Source organism: Anarrhichthys ocellatus, unplaced genomic scaffold, assembly GCF_004355925.1.
Source record: "Anarrhichthys ocellatus isolate YVR2014 unplaced genomic scaffold, GSC_Weel_1.0 scaffold173, whole genome shotgun sequence".
In the NCBI taxonomy this organism is placed as follows: domain Eukaryota; kingdom Metazoa; phylum Chordata; class Actinopteri; order Perciformes; family Anarhichadidae; genus Anarrhichthys; species Anarrhichthys ocellatus.
Window position 1 is genome coordinate 250,618 of NW_022280203.1, and position 12,820 is coordinate 263,437.

A 12,820-nucleotide genomic window follows, 5' to 3' on the forward strand; every position below is an offset into this window, starting at 1 on the left:
AGGGCGTTGAATTAAGGACTTTAACTTGCTTGTGCCAAGCGTTTGACTAAAGAACTTCACCTCCCAGAGGTAATTGCGGCGTCCGAAATCAAACCGGAAACGACTATTAATTTAGGTAAAGTAAAACCGGATGTTGGATAAAAGCCTCCTAATTAAAGTTTTGCACAAGAAATTATTGCTTATTTAAAATCGTGTTGCTTTTTTTAAAACTACATCATTCACAGCTACAGTTCACTTCGTTAAAAATGTGTTTTATATACATTTACTCAGGGAGTAATGTCGATAAAATACAGACGCGACTGAAGTTCCTGTTTTACTTTGGAGGGAAACACAACCGGAGGTCAATCACAAATGTGTTTTTTGTTATCCCCGCTGACTTTATGCTGATAGGAAAAGCACATAGCAATGGTAGTGGCCAAACTCCGCTGAGTTAGTGTTCTAAGATGCTGGCCAACCGACTTCGATAATAATTACCTAGGATTACGTTAATGGCTAGCTAGCGCGCTTAAAGGAAGTGTTTTGGCTCTAAAGCTAAACTAACATTACGGCGCAGTAATCGGTCCATCGGTCCAGTTAACTTCAGCTGACGTCAACAGGTTCGTGAGGTGAGTTGAATAGTTAGCTAGCTAATAAATAAATAAACCATATTGCTAACAAGTCAACTGTAACCGGAGACGTTAACGTTACAGAGACTAACGTTAGTCAAACGGCCACAGCTAGAGTTCTTCAGCATTTAACGTCATTGAACTGGTTACCTGTAGTGATTAACGGTCGAATATTACCGCTAACGTCAACGTAACATGATAATAAACTCATGTTAGTAATACATACGTAAACACGTGATCCACCTGGTCTGCAAGCTAACGATAGGGTGCTCTACCTTTTGCAGTATTTGCAGGGAATCTCGCGTGACTTACCACATTGTGTAGATAGAGTCAGTAAGTGTAACCACATTCTGGGTTAAAGTCCAGTGTCTGTGGTATTAACATTTAATATGGCTACGACACATACTGTCTCTACACTCCTTTATAGGTAAACACAGACCGATGCTTTGTACAACTTTAGGTTAATGTTTAACCTTATCATTGTAAGGAAAGTGTTTATTTTATTTATTGGGTTTCACTGCATTGCTGCTTCCCGTTATTCTCTCCAGACAGTAAAGCCCTGTCAGCACTCTGTGTGGGGCTGGTGTATTGTTGCACTCCTGGGAGAAAGGAGGGAATGCAACCGCCTCTTTACTTTGTCTCTTTTTGAAAAACAACCCAACATCTCCCGCTGCATGACACCGTAATGTTGTCCAACTCTCAAATTGTGTTTCCGCGCTGAATTACTAAACATTTTATTACGATAGTATGTGTATTTATTGGAACGTTTTGTGCACTCAGACATGCCACCTAATGTGTGTTGGATGAGATAACAAATATTGACCTCATTAATAACAGCAACAATCATTTCACGTGTCGCATTAGGAGCTGATCCCAGTCATCTCGCCTGATCTGACACTCCATCATCTACTGACCGTCTGCTCTGCCAGCATGGCTAACACAGACTCTCTCAATGTCCGGGTCTTCTCTCTGAACTGCTGGTCAGTGGCTGTGGTTTGTAGTGATTCTAAATGCACCAGCTTTTGTTTGTCTCAATACATGTAAACAAAAACCCTGTTTTCCTTTACTTCTTCAGGGGGATCCGCTACCTCAGCAAACACACTCCTCAGCGCTATGCCATGATTGGAGATATGCTGTGCAAGGAAGAGCATGATATTGTCTTACTGCAAGAGGTTGGTGGATGCCATCTTTCAGCTGATGCACCTCAGTTAGTTATTTATTTCTGCAATGAAGACCAACTAATATTAATTGTGCAAAGATGGCTGGTATTCTACTTTTCTAAGTGACATCCTTTTTTTTTCAGGTGTGGAGTGAGAAAGACTATCTCTCCATGAAAAAGAAACTAGCCTGTAGTCATCCTCACTCTCATCACTTCAAAAGGTAATTTCTTCTCTCTTTTCAATCCCAGATTCAAATTCATGATTAACATTTAATATTATCAAAAGGCTCCTGAAGTGACTCTCTGTCAGAAAAAAAATGTACTTGCATGGCTTTGATCCAAAGACCCACATTATAAGTGAATCCTAGGCAGTACCTAAAGGATTAACTTTAGTGGCTTAATTCTTTCTTGACCTCCACACCAAAGCACAAGACTGAGCTTAATCAAAGGCCCTGCCTTTCTAATCCCCTTTGCAGCTCACAAAAATGTAATCTCTAGTAGATAAATTCTCACATCTACATCATATCATACAAACTTCAGAATAAAGTAGATCTGAATGGGAACCAGGGATGTGACTTGTTTCTTTAGACAATAACCACGTACTACTGAAGCTGGTGTGTGGAGCGTGAAGCTTCTTTTAATGTCCCGTTTCTCTTTTGTTCAGTGGAGTCATCGGCAGTGGACTGGCCATCTTCTCCAAGCACAGGATCCATGAGACCTTTCTGTATCGCTACTCACTGAACGGTTATCCTTACATGGTGAGTCCACAGAGTCTTTTTGTAATGTACATTACAAATACGACTTGATGGAAGTAAACAATGATAAACAAGAGTTAGAAAAAGATTCTCAACATAGCACTACTACACAACATGGTTACAAAGCGCTTCATAACACCAAGAGATGCACGGTGCAATAGAACATAAACAAGATTACAATAAAGAACAGTTGAACAAAGGCAGTAAATGTGCAGAATATAAACAATTTCAGACAAGAAGGGCCAAGGCCAATGATATGCAAATCTGCAAGAAACAACTCTGTCTGTATATATTTCCAAACCTGTTAGAATTATGAACATGGCAGCTTGTTGTCAAAAACAGTTGTGAAAAAATGCAGGTGAATTAATTACTTGAGTCAAATTTAAATTTGCATATATAAAAAAATATATATATATTACACAAACCACTATGATTTAGTAACTCAATATTTTCACACGTCTTCCTTGGCCTGTGCTACACTCTTCCACCAAGTTTCGCACATGGGAGAAGTTTGCCCTCAGGGCTTTCTGACAGACACCTCCGTAGGTTTAGGCACCAAACTAACTCGGTCAGGTTTAGGAAAAGATCATGTTTGAGGTTGTGATAAACCTTTTCTTGCAGAAAGCCCTGAAGGCAAACGTTCCCGTTCAGCAAACCGGGCCAGTAGTTTGTCTATAATTTTGCAGACCAACAAACCGAACTGAAAACATAAGCTCCTTGGCGGAGATAAGAAATGCAGCTCTAAGATAAAGAGCCAGCTTTCCTCTAATAGAGACCAATAGGGATCCCAGGCTGCATTTGGGCACAGTCCCATACTTGTCTTATAGGTGATCATCACAACCGTGGAAACCACTGTTACGACCGGCTCGGGAGTCGCAACATATAGGAGGGACACAACACCAAGTTAGGTTAAAAACAACCACAGCTGCCAGTTTATTTACAGGACACAAGTAAACTGTAGTGTGCAAATCCCACTGCAGACCAGGGTCTGGTGCCAGGCAGATGAGAGAGAGTGAGGGCGGAGCAAGGAGGCGCTTATATAGGTAAACCACATCCTCTTCCAGGTGCCCTCAATCACTTGTTAGGGAGCTGCACTTAGAAGTCAAAAGACACAGAATACACACACACACACCCAAGCACAAACATTCACAGCAGGACATAGAACCATACGTAACACTCCCTTCATTAAGATGACAGCCATAAGGGTGTCATCCAAAACCATGCTGTTTTAACAGAAGAAACCCTCTTACGCATGAGGATACCAACCTCCCAGTAAAAGTGGCATGAGTAGTACCACTCTCATCCTTAGGCAACACTGCTGCCATACACTTGGCCAAAGGAGGGTCAGCCTTCTGGGCTGCTATCAGCTGTTCCTTGCCAACCTTCAACTGTGTGTCAGGCCCAGCCGGCACAGTGACAGGACGGGTCAATTTAACTTCAGTAGACTCATTTCCAACAGAGTTAGTGGACAGCTTATCTAGAGGCAACTCGGAAGGATCAGGATCAGCCTCTAGACTGTCAACAGGTGGAGCCACTTCAGATAAATTCACTACATCTTCATACTTTCTTGACTGGGCACGAGTTACAATGCAAGCAGGAAGGACTTTAGGCAACCGAGATGACAGATCAGCACTCTGGTAATTGTCAACTACGGAGCCTGTTGGTCTATCCACTACAATGGGAGCAGGAAACACCTTCCCTCCAGCCAAATCATTACTCAAAATCAGATCTACTCCCCCTAAAGGAAGCTGGGGACGAATTGCCACGACGACGGGGCCTGTAACCAACCCAGATTGCAAATACACAACATGCAATGGGGCTTTAAGCCACCGCATCCCACATCCTTGGACTGAAGCACTGCTACCAGTGGAGGTCTTCTCAGAGAGAGGCAAAACTCCTGCCAAAAACAAGGACTGAGAGGCTCCTCTATCCCTAAGGATGCGAATTGGGATGAGCTTCTCAGAATCAGAAATTGCTATTGAACCCTCCATACGGACTGGTGCAAAGGAGTCATGCTCGGTGTGTTTTTTTATTGGTCTGACAAGGACCAACTACACAGGGCAACTGCTGTGGTACTGAAACCATTAACCCTACAGGCTGAGTACCTTCTGACTTTTTATTGAGAGCATGACAGTTTGCTATGAAATGACCAGGCTTTTTGGAATAAAAGCAAGTCCTAATGAAAACTGAAGGAGACCCATTGCTTCCAGGTCTTAAACAAAAGGTGTGAGGAGAGGCTAAGCTCTTAGTCTCGCCGGTTTTGCCACAACGGTTGGTCACAACCTTTTGTGATGTGAACCACCTAGTGAAAAGGATTTCCTTTTCTCTAGCAAACTCCACAAATGTCTGCTTCTCCACCTTACGATACCCTCTAAACCTGTCTGTAGGCCTCAGGGACCAACTCGTGGCATGCAAGATGGCTGCCTTAACGATGTCATAATCTGAGCTCTGGGTCAGAGTTAAAGGTGAATAAGCCTCCTGAGCTCTACCCGTCAGTATACACTGCAACAGTAGTGTCCAGAATTCCCTTAGGCCATGCTAAGGTGGTAGCAACACGCTCAAAGTGGGAAAAGTACTTTTCTACCTCCTTCTCACCAAAATGAGGAACTAAAGCTATGTTCTTAGCTACATCAAAACGAGAACTAGATGTATAAAAATTTGCCTGCTCAGTTTCAGCTTTTGACCTCAACAATGAAGGAGCTTTTGGCTCCTTCATTTTCTCCTCATGTACTTGTCTCAACCTCTCCATCTCAAACCTCCTCACCTCTTCTCTTTCCTTAGCCTCCATCTCTAGCTCTTTTATTCTGAATTCCAATTCTCGCAAACGTACAGATTGAGCATCTTGAGACTTCAAGATTACTTGTTCCGTCTTCCCAACAGTTGAACCTGCAGACACATGTAAGCCCTGCTCCTCATCAGGCTGACTAGATTCACGGGGCAATACTCCCTGTTCAATGAGTGCAGTGACTACTTTAGCTCTAAGTTGACCTTTCCTAAGGGAAGTTTGAGCAATTTCAAGATGGTACTGCTCTGCAACAGACATGAGCTGGGCTTTGGTGCATTGAGCCAGCTGCTCTATTGTAGGACCTTCACTGATCTCTTGAAAATCAGACTTTATTGTGAGATCGCAAAAACAACTTTATGTGGAACAAATCTCTACAAGGTAGCACAACCAAAAATAGGCTCCCCCTAAGTAAGCCAAACCACCAACACAAAGTAACACCACCACACAGAAATAGTGCTACCAAACAGCACAGCTTATCTACGCAAAATCAGAGAGTAATTGAAATGCACCAATCACTAGGCTGTCTATACAAGAGCAGCTACTTAACTATTTCAGACGCTAAATGCAGTCCCTGCAAGAAGCATGTGACTACCTGAACACGAAGCTCACACAGATAATAGAAAAGCATGAGCACTGGCTTACTAAGCCAGCCAGACGAATCAGGGTTCAAAGAAGAACAAAACTACAGCCTAGCATTTAACCAAAACTAGCGTGCACAACAATATTTCTCCACTCTTACTACTCACACAGCGTACAGCATGTGTGAAGAACAAAGGCCAGCAAATGCCACCACATACTATCCTGAGGAATGAACATTTCAAACTGACCTATTCTTGAACTTACCTGGTTTCCTCTCTACCTAAGAAACTGTAGTTCTATCTGGCTAAACCTCAACTAGTCTTCGTCGGCTTTCCCGGACACCCCAGGGGCCACCCCGGGGTTACCTCACCAAAAACAATAAAGTGGTGCTGGTCTCTCCAACACACGCAGGCTTTCCTAACCAGGCAAGCTCAAAAAGAGAAACTAAAAACTCTACCTTAAGTGGTGACATCAGCCTGAACCTACTAACTAAGTCTAGGAGTAAAAAATTACCTAAGGCCAACTGAGCTTCAGACGAGCCCCCATTATGTTACGACCGGCTCGGAAGTCGCAACACAAGGAGGGACACAACACAACACCAAGTTGGATTCAAAAACCACAGGTGCCAGTTTATTACAGGACACAAATAAACCGTAACATGCAAATCTAACTGAAGACCAGGGTCTGGTGCCAGGCAGACGAGCGAGGGCGGAGCAAGGAGGCGCTTATATAGGTAAACCGCATCCTCATCCAGGTGCCTCACCCGTTAGGGAGCTGCACCTAAAAGTCAAAAGACACAGAATACACACACACACACACACACACACACACCCAAGCACAAACATTCACAGCAGGACATAGAACCATCCGTAACGCCACTCTTAAACATACAGACATCCGATGTAGAGCTTCACCTTTAGACATCACCCCCGCCAGAATGGCAAACTCTCTCATAACATATTGTGTTTTTCCCAATAATCAGGCTCAACATGGCGACTGGTTCGGAGGTAAAGCTGTTGGGATGGCGGTCCTGAAACTCGGCAGCCTGACTGCAAACGTCTACGTGACTCATGTGAGGTTTCCTAACATCCGTTCTCAGCCCCGCCTGTGTGTTATATCCAGTTATTGATTAATGTGCTGCCGACTCTGCGTATTGATTTCAGCTGCATGCGGAGTACTGCAGAGACAAGGACTCTTATCTACCTCACCGAGTGGTTCAGGCCTGGGAGCTGCAGCAGTTTGTTCGGTAGCGTGTCTCCGTTTGTTGATTCTGCACAAAAGAGTTTGGGCCACTTTTTTGTCTACTCTGGAGTATATTTCCATATTTTTCTGAGGTGAACTTCACCTGTTGCTGTTTGGAGTTACTGAAGTGTACTTCTAATACTTTCTAATTAAGTTTCATCTTGTGTGTGTCCTTGGTAATGGTGTATTCCCTCTGTGCCTATCAGCCACACGTCTGCTGGAGCAGATGTGGTGATTCTAGGTGGCGACCTCAACATGCACCCTCAGGACCTCGGCAGCAGACTGTTGATGTCCTACACCGCACTCCGAGACTCTTATGTAGAGTCGGCTAAATTTGACGTAGGTAGCGACTAGGGCTGCACAATTAAACAAAACTTTATCGAAATCACTGTATGGCAGACGGCAATTCTCAATTGCAATATTTGTTAAAGGCAGAATGTGTGTCAAAATACCATTTTCTTTTTTTTCTTTTTTTTTTCTTTTATTAAATATTGTCATGACCTGACCCACACAACATTTCCGTCTGGTACAGAACCTCGTAAGATGAATCCCTCTAATATTACAAATTATACAGCAATTGCGATATCAGTAAAAATAATTGCTATTACATAAAAATAGTTCAGCCCCAATATTGAATACGATGGTAATAGGGTTGTTTTTTCTCGTGTTTTGTTTTTAATAACTCTTAAAACAAACTGTTTTTCAGGGCTGTGAGGATGGTATGACTCTAATAGCTGACAACCCTTTCATCGGTAAAAAGGAGCTCGGTCCCTTTGAGAAAGGAATTCGAATCGACTACATCCTGTTCAAGGTGGGTGAGCTTTGTACCCCCTCATGTTCACATCATGATGTTTGAGTCATCAGGTGAATGTGTTTTGACCCCCGAAGCATTTCCCTTTCTTTAAATTCCCAGGGATCTTCCAAAACGGACATTTATTGTGATTTCATGTCCACCACCAAAGGCTCCGTCCCCGATCATCCGTTCCCGTACTCGGACCACGAGGCTCTGACTGCTGGATTGAGACTGGAGACACAAACTCCAACTGAGACGGACGGCGACAGGCAAAGAACGTCAAAGAACCGGGACTCTGCTGCAGGTATGTTTGCTACGCCACGCTAGCTGAGGGGCTCTAGTGACGCCGGTGTCGCTCAATCGCTTTGGTCCAGACTGAAGAACCTCAACGGTTATGAGTGGATTGCTGTGACATTCATGGTTCCTGCATCGGTCACAATTTTAATAACTGCTAATCCAACAGTTGGAAACATGATAACACCAACATATGTGTATTTGGGAACCAATTCGACGACGGGGGAAAAGGGAAGTGACACTAAAGTTAGTCGGAGAGCAAGATCCCATATGAGCCAATCAGATGGGCCGTTAGGTAGAGGTACCGGTCTAGTCCTGCAGAATGTCCACATCCTTTCATTTCATCATGGTTAAAGAAGGAACTTTTAACTGATTATGACACGGTCTCAATTTAATACTTGTGCCTCTATATGACCCACATGTAAACAAGACAATCAGCAAGAAAGACCGTCTATTTCTATTTAGTTATTCTTAATGCTTTCAGCGATGCCATGTTTTCTAAAGGGAATCTGCTGCTTGGAAACACTACCACGTTGGTCCACAGGGACCGCCAAAATCAACACAAAATGAAAGTTTACTGTCCGTTTAATTAACAATGAGCACATTGAATATTGAATGTTATATTGTAATGTTAATCCTGTTTGAATGGGGCTGAAACACAGCCTCACAGAGCTGCTAACATCCTGTAGACTCCTTTTTCTGTGGTACTTCACTGCTCAACTTGTATCAAACTCACCCGTGTCGCTCGTGTTGAAGTCTATGATCATCGCTGTCTCGCTCCTTGTATTTCCTCCCTTGCGTGTCTTCAGGGAAGGTGGCTGAGTTGGTCGACATTGTGACCGAGGCGCGTACTGAAGTCAAAGTGGGCCTGCACTGTGCTGAGAGGATGCGCTACACAGCGGCACGCACCGGAGTGATGGGGCTGGCTCTGCTGTTCCTGGAGCTGGCCATCGCCGCTGTGCCCTGGTTGGCCCTGGGAGCAGAGCAACCTTTCCCTCGCACCTCCTTCTACCTGCTGGCTGCGTTGTGCTTCGCCATCCTGCTCACCACCACTCTGCTGTACCTCTTCTACACCATGGAGCTGAAATCTCTTCAGGGGGCCGAGGACCAGATGAGGCTGGCTGTAGGAAGTCTGCAAGACAAGCTCAGGGGTTTTCCTCTGGCTCAGCCCCACAACGCCCAGCGGAGACCCCCAGAGGGCCATGAGCCCAGCGCCTTTACCCCAGAGGAGTAAAACGGGAGCAGACCGGGGGGGGGGGGGGCTCACTGAAAGAAGCCCTTGAAGTGAGCTTTAAGATGGAAGTTTGAGGAGGTTTTATCCGGTGAATGTGTCGTATGCTCTTGAGATTTAGACTTGCACTGCAGAATGAGTTTCCAAAGAACGTTTCTGAAAGTAGTGCAGGACACATGCTTTGACCTCTTTTGTACTTTTTATATATACTCGTCTTCATCCGCTTTCAGCCCTAGATTACCCACAATGCACCTCAACAAACACACTCCCTGTTACATATTATCAAATGTGTGTGCTGCTGTTCCCAAAGGTCTTAAAGGGGACCTTTTGTGTTTCTTAAGCTCGAGGTCAGACCTCCATTCCACCCTCCGGTAGTGTCAGCGGGACCAGCTGTTTCTGTTTATTTATTTTCATGCTTCCCTTTCGTGATTTTGACAGAATTGTCGTGGGTCCAGACTGTTTGCTGATTTATTTAAGAAACAGACTCCGGACGTTGAAGATTTACATTTTGGTCAGTCACCTTTCTTTCTCTGCAGGACAGATTGTAGAGAGCTGCCAGTGGCGCTTAACAACAAGGATCCGATGCACCAGTTCAGACTTTTCAGTGTCGTGTTGAAGGGAAAGAGACAACTTTATCGGCATGTCTCACTGTCCTGCACTGCAAAGTATCTTTATGTATCATGTAGTGTAGAAAGTGTGCAGTGCACTTAGTTGACTAACCCGATGAACAGCTTCCTTTTATGTAAGATAGGAAATGACCTAATGATGTAAATGGCTGTAAAACTGTATTATGACTCACACCAACAGCCCAACAATGGCTGATCATTTTTAAACTTTAATCTTTCACCTCGATGTTGGAAAAGCACTTGATAGTTTTTCACTTTAAGGATATGAGGTTTAAAATATTACCTGATGTTCATTCCAAAACTGTGATAGGCATGATTATGAAAGCAATAATAAAGACTTCATATACTCTGTGGCTCTGGAGTGTCGTGTCAGTGTGTGATGGCTTTTACACATTCACCACTAGAGAGCAATGTCAGTACATGTGATGGGCTTTCTTACAAGTAATTACAAGACAAAGTTGGCGAACGCATTGGGAGAGACATTTGCCAGATCGCACATGTCAGCTGGCACAGGTACGCCCTCAGGGCAAGAGCACCCATGGGTGTGGTACATATTCCATCTTTTTTTTTATTTATTTATTTTTTTCAGGCCCAAATTTGAACCATAACTGCCATTACCTGCAGTGAAAGGGTGAACGCACATGCTGTATGGAGATTAGGATACACTACACCAATGCAAATAAGCTTGAGGCTAAGTCTTTTGTTGCACAAACCAAAGTCAGTCTTTGGATGTTCTCTAAAGATTGATGTAGTGTTATTTGAAAGGCGAGGATAATGAATGTGTGTCGTAAACAATAGAATTTAAAGGAGGGGTTGTTTTGGGTGAAATACTTGGTCTTTGCCACACATCTCTCGTGCAACCCTGGCCTTTCAAATTTTCATGTAAATATGTAACGTTTGTTTTCCTACTTTTAGTCATGCGTATTCAACAGAAGGCTTGTTTCTTTGTCTTGCATGGCATTTAAGTGAAAGTGTAGGCCAAGTATGTCCAAGGGAACTCATCCATACCCCACATATACAGTTGTGTGAAAAAGTGTTAAATGTTTCAGATCAACACTTAAATGTTTCAGATCAAACAAATTTAAATATTAGACAAAGATAACAAGTAAACACAAAATGCAGTTTTTAAATGAAGGTTTTTATTATTAAGGGGGAAAAAAATCCAAACCTACATGGCCCTGTGTGAAAAAGTGATTGCCCCCCCTGTTAAAACATAAATTAACTGTGGTTTATCACATCTTTGGAAAGCTGAGTTCAATTTCTCTAGCCACACCCAGGCCTGATTACTGCCACACCTGTTCTCAATCAAGAAATCACTTAAATAGGACCTGCCTGACAAAGTGAGGTAGACCAAAAGATCCTGAAAAGCTAGACATCATGCTGCGATCCAAAGAAATTCAGGAACAAATGAGAAACAAAGTAATTGAGATCTATCAGTCTGGAAAAGGTTACAAAGCCATTTCTAAAGCTTTGGGACTCCAGCGAACCACAGTGAGAGCCATTATCCACAAATGGCAAAAACATGGAACAGTGGTGAACCTTCCCAGGAGTGGCCGGCCGACCAAAATTACCCCAAGAGCGCAGCGACGACTCATCCAAGAGGTCACAAAAGACCCCAGAACAACATCCAAAGAACTGCAGGCCTCACTTGCCTCAATTAAGGTCAGTGTTCATGACTCCACCATAAGAAAGAGACTGGGCAAAAATGGCCTGCATGGCAGAGTTCCAAGACGAAAACCACTGCTGAGCAAAAAGAACATAAAGGCTCGTCTCAGTTTTGCCAGAAAACATCTTGATGATCCCCAAGACTTTTGGGAAAATACTCTGTGGACTGACGAGACAAAAGTTGAACTTTTTGGAAGGTGTATGTCCCATTACATCTGGCGTAAAAGTAACACGGCATTTCAGAAAAGGAACATCATACCAACAGTAAAATATGGTGGTGGTAGTGTGATGGTCTGGGGCTGTTTTGCTGCTTCAGGACCTGGATGACTTGCTGTGGTAAATGGAACCATGAATTCTGCTGTCTACCAAAAAAATCCTGAAGGAGAATGTCTGGCCATCTGTTCGTGACCTCAAGCTGAAGCGCACTTGGGTTCTGCAGCAGGACAACGATCCAAAACACACCAGCAAGTCCACCTCTGAATGGCTTAAGAAAAACAAAATGAAGACTTTGGAGTGGCCTAGTCAAAGTCCCGACCTGAATCCGATTGAGATGCTGTGGCATGACCTTAAAAAGGCGGTTCATGCTCGAAAACCCTCCAATGTGGCTGAATTACAACAATTCTGCAAAGATGAGTGGGCCAAAATTCCTCTACAGCGCTGTAAAAGACTCATTGCCAGTTATCGCAAATGCTTGATTGCAGTTGTTGCTTCTAAGGGTGGCCCAACCAGTTATTAGGTTTAGGGGGCAATCACTTTTTCACACAGGGCCATGTAGGTTTGGATTTTTTTTTTTCCCCCTTAATAATAAAAACCATTTAAAAACTGCATTTTGTGTTTACTTGTGTTATCTTTGTCTAATATTTAAATTTGTTTGATGATCTGAAACATTTAAGTGTGACAAACATGCAAAAAAATAAGAAATCAGGAAGGGGGCAAACACTTTTTCACACAACTGTATTACTTGCGTTTTAACCTATTACATTCTATATCCCCTGTTTCTTGCTAAATAAATGGATGAAACTACTGTATATCCCTTTTTGCCTTGCAGTGTACCGTCACGTGATGGCATCATTCTCTAACTCTTGC

The 12,820-nt window shown here is 43.4% G+C and overlaps 1 protein-coding gene across 2 annotated transcripts; it reads left to right on the top strand.

Annotated features, from left to right (window-relative positions):
* The first annotated feature begins 335 nt into the window (after positions 1 to 335).
* smpd2b (sphingomyelin phosphodiesterase 2b) lies at positions 336 to 10,422 on the top strand. Of its 2 annotated transcripts, none has more exons than XM_031878338.1 (11): positions 336 to 605; positions 1,470 to 1,585; positions 1,681 to 1,777; positions 1,909 to 1,985; positions 2,429 to 2,522; positions 6,866 to 6,955; positions 7,047 to 7,129; positions 7,332 to 7,464; positions 7,832 to 7,936; positions 8,039 to 8,222; positions 9,022 to 10,422. In XM_031878338.1, the coding sequence occupies exons 2-11, from the start codon at positions 1,536 to 1,538 to the stop codon at positions 9,444 to 9,446; spliced, it is 1,338 nt and encodes a 445-aa protein (XP_031734198.1). In that variant the 5' UTR covers positions 336 to 605; positions 1,470 to 1,535; the 3' UTR covers positions 9,447 to 10,422. The 2 variants fall into 2 exon arrangements, with proteins under 2 accessions (XP_031734198.1, XP_031734199.1); XM_031878339.1 differs by having other exon boundaries at positions 336 to 596.
* Positions 10,423 to 12,820: the final 2,398 nt, after the last annotated feature.